The 10,906-nt window shown below is 39.6% G+C and overlaps 1 protein-coding gene across 1 annotated transcript in view; it reads left to right on the plus strand.

Moving 5' to 3' along the window:
* LOC135535775 (ankyrin-2-like) overlaps positions 1-10,906 on the plus strand; it is a 183,003-nt gene that overhangs the window by 116,376 nt on the left and 55,721 nt on the right. Inside the window, 8 exon segments of the mRNA XM_064962208.1 lie at positions 683-779; positions 1,155-1,383; positions 1,982-2,107; positions 4,726-4,848; positions 6,076-6,108; positions 6,243-6,264; positions 8,198-8,200; positions 9,970-10,763. Coding sequence (XP_064818280.1) covers positions 683-779; positions 1,155-1,383; positions 1,982-2,107; positions 4,726-4,848; positions 6,076-6,108; positions 6,243-6,264; positions 8,198-8,200; positions 9,970-10,763 — 1,427 coding nt within the window.

The following is a 10,906-nucleotide window of genomic DNA, read 5'->3' on the forward strand; positions in this document are numbered from 1 at the left end:
GTTGATTAGCTGATTGTTTGATTGGCTGTTTGATTGATTGATTGTTTGGCCCATTGATTGGTTGTTTGATTGGCTGTTTGATTGATTGGTTTTTTGAATTGGTTGTTTGATTGGCTGTTTGATTGATTGATTAAAATAAATATATATCCCATTTAGCAGACGCTTTTGTCCAAAGCGACTTACAAGTCGGCTGGGGCCACTACTTTTACATATGGGTGGTCCCAGCGGGAATCGAACCCACGACGCTTGGCGTTGCAAGCGCCATGCTCTACCGACTGAGCCACACAGGACCCATTGGCTGTTTGATTGATTGATTGTTTGGCCCATTGATTGGTTGTTTGATTTGGTTGTTTGATTGGCTGTTTGATTGATTGATTGTTTGGCCCATTGATTGGTTTTTTTGAATTGGTTGTTTGATTGGCTGTTTGATTGATTGATTGTTTGGCCCATTGATTGGTTGTTTGATTGGCTGTTTGATTGATTGATTGTTTGGCCCATTGATTGGTTGTTTGAATTGGTTGTTTGATTGGCTGGTTGGTTGGTTGATTAACTAACTGACTGAATGATTGATTTTGAGTCGTCATGTTTACCTTCTTGCTATTCATCAAAGCCTGGTTTCAGTCAACCCACATTAATATGTTGAATATATTTACCAGAGATCCATCCTAATGTGTGATTCTAGGTGGAACCACTCCTGCCCAATGGGAGGACATCACTGGCTCCACCCCCCTCACCTTCATCAACCAATGTGTGTCCTTCACCACCAACGTGTCAGCAAGGTAATGTGTGAAACTGGTATGTTTTCATCTGTCTGTTGTTTTTGACATTCTAGTGAAAACATCCTACTCTTTCTGATTAATTAACTGATGGAATGATTGATTCTTCATCGGATAGGATTGACTGATCTGTTACATCCTTGATAGGTTGATTGATTATCTAGCCTCTTGTAGGTTCTGGCTGATAGACTGACTGACAGATTGGTTGATCTATTGATTGATTGATGACTCTATCAATTGATTAATCATTGATCACCCCCCTCCGGTTCGCTGTAGGTTCTGGCTGATAGACTGACTGACAGATTGGTTGATCTATTGATTGATTGATGAATCTATCAATTGATGAATTATTGATCACCCCCCTCCGGTGCGCTGTAGGTTCTGGCTGATAGACTGTCGTCAGACCCAGGAGGCTGTGGGTTTCTCTACCCAGCTGTACAGAGAGATCATCTGTGTCCCCTACATGGCCAAGTTCGTCATCTTCGCCAAGACGCTGGACCCCATCGAGGCCCGCCTCCGCTGCTTCTGCATGACGGACGACAAGATGGACAAGACGCTGGAACAGCAAGAGAACTTCACAGAGGTGGCCCGGAGTAGAGACGTAGAGGTGAGAGGAGGGGGAGGAGGAGAGGGGAGGGGGAGGGGGAGGAGGAGAGGAGGGGAGGGGGGAGAGGGAGAGGAGGAGAGGGGGAGAGGGGGAGGGGGAGAGGGAGGGGAGGGGAGAGGGGGAGGGGGAGGGAGGGAGAGGGAGGAGAGGGGGAGGGGGGAGGGGGAGAGGAGGGATGGGGAGGGGAGGGGGGGGGGGGGGGGGAGGGGAGAGGTGGGGGCAAGGAGGAGAGGAGAATGGGGAGGGGGAGAGGAGGGGAGGGGAGGGGGGAGAGGGTGTAGAGGTGAGTGGTGGGGGAAGGAGGAGAGGAGAATGGGGAGGGGGAGGGGAGAGGGAGAGGAGGAGAGGAAGGAGTGAGAGGGGAGGAGGGAGAGGGAGTAGAGGTGAGTGGTGGGGGAAGGAGGAGAGGAGAGGAGGAGAGGGGAAGATCTGGAAATGCAAGAGAAATTCACAGAGGGGTCTGGAGTAGAGAGATGTAGAGGTGAAGTGGGGGGGGGGTATTGGTGTCTGACCCTGTCTGTCTGTCTCTGTCTGTCTGTCTGTCTGTCTGTCTGTCTGTCTGTCTGTCTGTCTGTCTGTCTGTCTGTCCCTACTATAGGTATTGGAAGGGAAGCCTATCTTTGCAGACTGTTTTGGGAACCTGGTTCCTCTGACCAAGAGTGGACAGCATCACGTCTTCAGCTTCTACGCATTCAAAGAAAACCGTCTCGCACTCTTCATCAAGGTAACACTCCATTACTGGACTTCTTCTACGCTGGGAGAGTGTGACGTAGTTGTCCACTTAGTTTTAGGTCTGAATAGACTTATTGTACGCTGGCAGAGTGTGACGTAGTTGTCCACTTTGTTTTAGTTCTGATTGGACTTCTTCTACAATGGGAGAGTGTGACGTAGTTGTCCACTTAGTTTTAGTTCTGAATAGACTTCTTCTACGCTGGCAGAGTGTGACGTAGTTGTCCACTTTGTTTTAGTTCTGATTGGACTTCTTCTACGCTGGGAGAGTGTGACATAGTTGTCCACTTTGTTTTAGTTCTGATTGGACTTCTTCTACGACGGGAGAGTGTGACGTAGTTGTCCACTTTGTTTTAGTTCTGAATGGACTTCTTCTACGCTGGGAGAGTGTGACGTAGTTGTCCACTTAGTTTTAGGTCTGAATAGACTTATTCTACGCTGGCAGAGTGTGACGTAGTTGTCCACTTTGTTTTAGTTCTGAATGGACTTCTTCTACGCTGGGAGAGTGTGACGTAGTTGTCCACTTAGTTTTAGGTCTGAATAGACTTATTCTACGCTGGCAGAGTGTGACGTAGTTGTCCACTTTGTTTTAGTTCTGAATGGACTTCTTCTACGCTGGGAGAGTGTGACGTAGTTGTAAACTTTGTTTTAGTTCTGAATGGACTTCTTCTACGCTGGGAGAGTGTGACGTAGTTGTCCAGTTTGTTTTAGTTCTGAATGGACTTCTTCCACGCTGGGAGAGTGTGACGTAGTTGTCCACTTTGTTTTAGTTCTGAATGGACTTATTCTACGCTGGGAGAGTGTGACGTAGTTGTCCACTTTGTTTTAGTTCTGAATGGACTTCTTCTACATTGGGAGAGTGTGACGTAGTTGTCCACTTTGTTTTAGGTCTGAATGGACTTCTTCTACGCTGGGAGAGTGTGACGTAGTTGTCCACTTTGTTTTAGTTCTGAATGGACTTCTTCTACATTGGGAGAGTGTGACGTAGTTGTCCACTTTGTGTTATTTCTGAATGGACTTCTTCTACGCTGGGAGAGTGTGACGTAGTTGTCCACTTAGTTTTAGTTCTGAATGGACTTCTACACTGGGAGAGTGTGACGTAGTTGCCCACTTTGTTTAAGTTCTGATTGGACGTATTCTACGCTGGGAGAGTGTGACGTAGTTGTCCACTTTGTTTTAGTTCTGAATGGACTTCTTCTACGCTGGGAAAGTGTGACGTAGTTGTCCACTTTGTTTTAGTTCTGAATGGACTTCTACACTGGGAAACAGTGACACTGGTATATAGTTTATAATGCATCAGAGACACTGGTATATCATGTAATATATATTTTAAAAAGTTATAATGCATCAGATACACTGGTATGTAATTTAATATCTATTTTAATAAGTTAGAATGCATCATAGACACTGGTATATCATGTTATATATATATTTTAATAAGTTAGAATACATCATAGACACATTTTATGTAATTTAATATCTATTTTAATAAGTTAGAATGCATCATAGACACTGGTATATCATGTTATATCTATTTTAATACGTTAGAATACATCATAGACACATTTTATGTAATTTAATATCTATTTTAATAAGTTAGAATACATCATAGACACTGGTATGTAATTTAGGATGTATTTTAATGAGATTTGAATGCATCATAGACACTGGTATATAATTTAATATGTATTTTAATGAGATTTGAGTACATCATAGACACTGGTATATAATTTAATATGTATTTTAATAAGTTAGAATGCATCATAGACACATTTTATGTAATTTAATATCTATTTTAATAAGTTAGAATCCATCATGGACACTGGTATATAATTTAGGATGTATTTTAATGAGATTTGAGTACATCATAGACACTGGTATATAATGTAGTATGTATTTTAATGAGTTTTTAGTACATCATAGACACTGGTATATAATTTAGGATTTATTTTAATGAGATTTGAGTACATCATAGACACTGGTATGTAATGTAATATTTATTTTAATGAGTTTTGAGTACATCATAAACACTGGTATATAATGTAGTATGTATTTTAATGAGTTTTGAGTACATCATAAACACTGGTATGTAATGTAGTATGTATTTTAATGAGTTTTGAGTACATCATAAACACTGGTATATAATTTAATATGTATTTTAATGAGTTTTGAGTACATCATAAACACTGGTATGTAATTTAATATGTATTTTAATGAGTTTTGAGTACATCATAAACACTGGTATGTAATGTAATATTTATTTTAATGAGTTTTGAGTACATCATAAACACTGGTATGTAATGTAATATTTATTTTAATGAGTTTTGAGTACATCATAAACACTGGTATGTAATGTAATATGTATTTTAATGAGTTTTGAGTACATCATAAACACTGGTATGTAATGTAATATGTATTTTAATGAGTTTTGAGTACATCATAGACACTGGTATGTAATGTAATATTTATTTTAATGAGTTTGATTATACTGTATATTATACCAGAATGTTTTTCACATTCCTTGCTCATATTCCCACCTTCAGCCGATTCCATGAGTCTCCAGTGATTGGTTGATTGGTTGATTGGTTGATTGGTTGATTGATTGATTGACAGATTCGTGACTGCGCTCAGGAGCCATGTGGCAGACTGTCCTTCACCAAGGAGCCCCGCACCTACCGTAGTCTTACCCACAAGGCAATCTGCAACCTGAACATCACGCTGCCCACCTACTGCAAGGTAAGACACCTGGACACACCTGGACTGGACACAATGTGTGTTAACATTAAATAATGATAATGCCGAACACACCTGGACTGAAATGTGAATAACGCTGAAGATCTGGCTCCTACTGAATAATGCTGTCCCAAAACAGATCTGTCTCAATATGAATAATGCTGTCCCAAAACAGATCTGTCTCAATATGAATAATGCTGTCCCAAAACAGATCTGTCTCAATATGAATAATGCTGTCCCAAAACAGATCTGACTCAATATGAATAATGCTGTCCCAAAACAGATCTGACTCAATATGAATAATGCTGTCCCAAAACAGATCTGACTCAATATGAATAATGCTGTCCCAAAACAGATCTGTCTCAATATGAATAATGCTGTCCCAAAACAGATCTGACTCAATATGAATAATGCTGTCCCAAAACAGATCTGACTCAATATGAATAATGCTGTCCCAAAACAGATCTGTCTCAATATGAATAATGCTGTCCCAAAACAGATCTGTCTCAATATGAATAATGCTGTCCCAAAACAGATCTGACTCAGTGTGAATAACGCTGTCCCAAAACAGATCTGTCTCAGTGTGAATAATGCTGTCCCAAAACAGATCTGACTCAGTGTGAATAACGCTGTCCCAAAACAGATCTGACTCAATATGAATAATGCTGTCCCAAAACAGATCTGTCTCAATATGAATAACGCTGTCCCAAAACAGGTATGTCTCAATATGAATAATGCTGTCCCAAAACAGATCTGTCTCAATATGAATAATGCTGTCCCAAAACAGATCTGTCTCAATATGAATATCGCTGTCCCAAAACAGATCTGTCTCAATATGAATAATGCTGTCCCAAAACAGATCTGTCTCAATATGAATAATGCTGTCCCAAAACAGATCTGACTCAGTGTGAATAACGCTGTCCCAAAACAGATATGACTCAGTGTGAATAACGCTGTCCCAAAACAGATCTGTCTCAATATGAATAATGCTGTCCCAAAACAGATCTGTCTCAATATGAATAATGCTGTCCCAAAACAGATCTGTCTCAATATGAATAACGCTGTCCCAAAACAGATCTGACTCAGTGTGAATAATGCTGTCCCAAAACAGATATGACTCAGTGTGAATAACGCTGTCCCAAAACAGATCTGTCTCAATATGAATAATGCTGTCCCAAAACAGATTGGACTGAATGCCTTCTTTATTTCTCTCCTTGGTGTCCTATTCAGGAGTCTGATTCAGACCTCGACGCAGATGACGAGGTAAACCAACTGCACCTTTTCAGAACATTCTTCTTGTTAAAATTTGATAAAATGTTAAAACACTTTTAAACCTGATTAATGTTTATTCGCTGATTGTTTTGCAACGTGTTGTATTGAACCCTCCTTTCTTACAGAGTGACAAGAGTGACAAAAAATGTAAGCTGAGTTTATTTGTTTTTAGAAATGATTACATCTGTTGGTAATGACAAACACAGCCTCTGCATGAACTAACCTTCATAACTACCTGTAGTCCAGGAAGAACAGATAAAATTACAGTACGCAGGCCAATGATTTGCATTGCTTAACATACAACAATGGCCGCTTGACTAGCCACGTTGTGTGTAATATAGTATTACTAAAACTGTGTCTAGTTACCTGTGTGTTCCTGACCACTATACTATAGTAATATGATATTACTAACACCTTGTCTAGTTAGTTACCTGTGTGTTCCTGACCACTATACTATAGTAATATGATATTACTAACACCTTGTGTAGTTACCTGTGTGTTCCTGACCACTATACTATAGTAATATGATATTACTAACACCTTGTCTAGTTAGTTACCTGTGTGTTCCTGACCACTATACTATAGTAATATGATATTACTAACACCTTGTGTAGTTACCTGTGTGTTCCTGACCACTATACTATAGTAATATGATATTACTAACACCTTGTGTAGTTACCTGTGTGTTCCTGACCACTATACTATAGTAATATGACATTACTAACACCTTGTCTAGTTAGTTACCTGTGTGTTCCTGACCACTATACTATAGTAATATGACATTACTAACACCTTGTCTAGTTAGTTACCTGTGTGTTCCTGACCACTATACTATAGTAATATGACATTACTAACACCTTGTCTAGTTAGTTACCTGTGTGTTCCTGACCACTATACTATAGTAATATGATATTACTAACACCTTGTCTAGTTACCTGTGTGTTCCTGACCACTATACTATAGTAATATGACATTACTAACACCTTGTCTAGTTAGTTACCTGTGTGTTCCTGACCACTATACTATAGTAATATGATATTACTAACACCTTGTCTAGTTACCTGTGTGTTCCTGACCACTATACTATAGTAATATGACATTACTAACACCTTGTCTAGTTAGTTACCTGTGTGTTCCTGGCCGCTATGCTATGGCTGGTATGCGTTGCATCCCTTCCTCTGCAATACCCATTCTGTTTCTCCCTCCTACCATCCCTCCTTCATCCATTCCACCATCATCATCATCATCATCATCATCATCACGCTATAGGACTTCAAAGGGAATGAACGCTTGAGTTACTGTATGAATGCTTGAGATACTGTATGAATGCTTGAGATACTGTATGAATGCTTGAGATACTGTATGAATGCTTGAGATACTGTATGAATGTTTGAGATACTGTATGAATGCTTGAGATACTGTATGAATGTTTGAGATACTGTATGAATGTTTGAGATACTGTATGAATGTTTGAGATACTGTATGAATGTTTGAGATACTGTATGAATGTTTGAGATACTGTATGAATGCTTGAGATACTGTATGAATGTTTGAGATACTGTATGAATGTTTGAGATACTGTATGAATGTTTGAGATACTTTATGAATGTTTGAGATACTGTATGAATGTTTGAGATACTGTATGAATGTTTGAGATACTGTATGAATGTTTGAGATACTGTATGAATGTTTGAGATACTGTATGAATGCTTGAGATACTGTATGAATGTTTGAGATACTGTATGAATGTTTGAGATACTGTATGAATGTTTAAGAATATTGTATGAATGTTTGAGAATATTGTATGAATGTTTGAGATACTATATGAATGCTTGAGATACTGTATAAATGTTTGAGATACTGTATAAATGTTTGAGATACTGTATGAATGCTTGAGATACTGTATGAATGTTTGAGAATACTGTATGAATGTTTGAAATACTATATGAATGCTTGAGATACTGTATGAATGTTTGAGATACTATATGAATGCTTGAGATACTATATGAATGTTTGAGATACTGTATGAATGTTTGAGATACTGTATGGATGTTTGAGATACTGTATGAATGCTTGAGAGACTGTATGAATGTTTGAGAATACTGTACGAATGTTTGAGATACTGTATGAATGCTTGAGAATACATATATTTGCCATGGCACTTCCAATGTAAATATATAACCTCCAGTTATTTAAATGTATTTGGACGGCTGACGAAAACACACTGTACTATGACAATATGTTAAACGAACATCATTTCATTCCAGATTTATGCTTGCATGGAATTAATTCAAAGAAGGAATTCATATAATGGGAATTTTCAGTTCATTTTCTGTCTCCGATCACTCCCTTATTTTACTTTAATTGTTGTTTAAACACTTTCTTTGCTCTGCATGATAATAACTTGACTGACACATACATGGTGTTGTATGTTTGTTAGTCTGTGTATGTGCGTATATGTTTGTTAGTCTGTGTATGTGCGTATATGTTTGTTAGTCTGTATATGTGCGTGTTATCACTCATTCTTCTTTTCTGTTATCAATTCATTAGCATGTTCAATCACTGGTATGTTTTCTGTTATCAATTCATTAGCATGTCATATCACTGATATATGTTCTGTTATCAATTCATTAGCATGTTCAATCACTGGTATGTTTTCTGTTATCAATTCATTAGCATGTTATATCACTGATATATTTTCTGTTATCAATTCATTAGCATGTTATATCACTGATATATTTTCTGTTATCAATTCATTAGCATGTTATATCACTGGTATGTTTTCTGTTATCAATTCATTAGCATGTTATATCACTGGTATGTTTTCTGTTATCAATTCATTAGCCTGTTATATCACTGATATATTTTCTGTTATCAATTCATTAGCCTGTTATATCACTGGCATCTTTTCTTCGATCACTGATATTTATTTAATAAATTAACTGAGGTTTTCTAAATGTATTTATATATTTATATATATATTGTTTTACTGATAAGATTTTATTTGCAACATTAACTATGGCTTATGTATTTATATATATTAAGATTACATGAGGTTTATATATTTATATGTAGTTTTACTCCCCATTTGTTTCTATTTACTTATGAATTCCTGACAGTTAGCTGTCAGTGGTTAACATGGGAAACGTTCTGCTCTTTTCTCCCCGTTTGCTTTTGTCAGTGGACATGAACCCTTCATGTTGAGAAACAATCTTGAGATCTTTGTTTGTGTGAAACCAGTCTGTTTTTTTCTTCCTCCATTTGTTCCATATTCAGCAGGGGTTGGGGGTCAATTCCATTTCAATTCAAACAGTCAATTCAGAAAGTAAAGCAAATTGAAAAGAATTGGAATTAGGAACTGGAGTTTCAGTATACTTCCTGAATTGTCTAGAATATAAATGGAATTGACCCCAACCCTGGTATTCAGGTCGCTGCCCATTTTTATTTGTATACCTTCCTGTTTTGTTTAGACTACTTCTTGTTTTGTTTAGACTACTTCCTGTGTCATGTGTATGAATGTGCAGTCAAACACACCAATATGTATCGACAGGTTATTTCTTGCCCATATCTTTCCTCCGTCCTGTTCTGTTTCTCTTCTGTTTTGCTTCGCTTCTGCTGTTGCTGCCCTCCTCCCCCCATCTCCCGTCCCCGCTCCTCTGGAAAACTCACCACTCCTCTCCCGTTGTCAAGCTGCTTCCCCTTGTCCCTGTGTTGAACAGAAGATATACTGTGATATGTTCTGCCCTGACCACAGTTTTTTTTCCGATGTCTTCTCTTCCCCTTCACTCCATCCTCCCCTTATGTTCTTTACACCTTTTGGTTTGGTTTCCTGCTTTTTTTTCAAAATGGAAGACGACGAGACAGAGTCGACAGAGACTTACACGCTGCCGACCAATCAGGTGCTAGACCCAGCCATGCTGGCCAGCCCTGACCTCCTTTCAGAGGTCTCCGATATGAAACACGACCTCATCAAGATGTCTGCCGTCTTGACGACAGAGCAAACTGAACACCCAAGCCCTTCGGATAGAGGAAGAGGAGGAGGAGGAAGAGGAGGAGGAAGGACAGGGATGGAGGAAGAACCCGGGGAGCCGTTTGAGATCATGGAACAGGTGAAAGAGGATCTGGAGAAGGTTGGAGATATTTTACGAGGGGGAGATACTACATTCACAAACAACAAAGAGAAGGTACTGCAGATGTCCAAAATGGAGGACGAGGAGTGGGTTATCTCTCAGACTAAAGCCAAAGCCATGACTCCCTCTGATGGTCAGGAGCCGGTAATACAAGAAGTCAGCATTCAGAGGAAGACCTCTTCCACAATGACCAAAGAGGTTAGAGATATGTCAGGTGTGGTATCTCACCTCAGTGGAGGCGTGAACCAGCACCTAGAAGAGAGATCTGGCGTAACCAGTTTCCCACTACAGGACATCATAGTCCAGGAGAGATTAGATCAGGTCGTTCTGAAGCGGGAAGGCAAACGCCATCCTCCAGAGATCAAAAAGCCGATCAGGAAGAAGTTGAGGGACAGGGAACGTTCTGGATGCAGCAGTTCAGAGGGGGAGCTGGAGAGAATGAGCTCTGAGGAGTCCCTTGATGGGGATGTTGTTCTGGGAGAGCCGAGGCAGGAAGTGGTTCCCGGGTCTGAGCCTGTAGTGGTTCCCGGGTCTGAGCATGGAGTGGTTCCCGGATCTATGCCTGGAGTGGTTCCCGGGTCTGAGCCTGTAGTGGTTCCCGGGTCTGAGCATGGAGTGGTTCCCGGGTCTATGCCTGGAGTGGTTCCTGGGTCTGAGCC

Source organism: Oncorhynchus masou, unplaced genomic scaffold, assembly GCF_036934945.1.
Source record: "Oncorhynchus masou masou isolate Uvic2021 unplaced genomic scaffold, UVic_Omas_1.1 unplaced_scaffold_514, whole genome shotgun sequence".
NCBI lineage: Eukaryota > Metazoa > Chordata > Actinopteri > Salmoniformes > Salmonidae > Oncorhynchus > Oncorhynchus masou.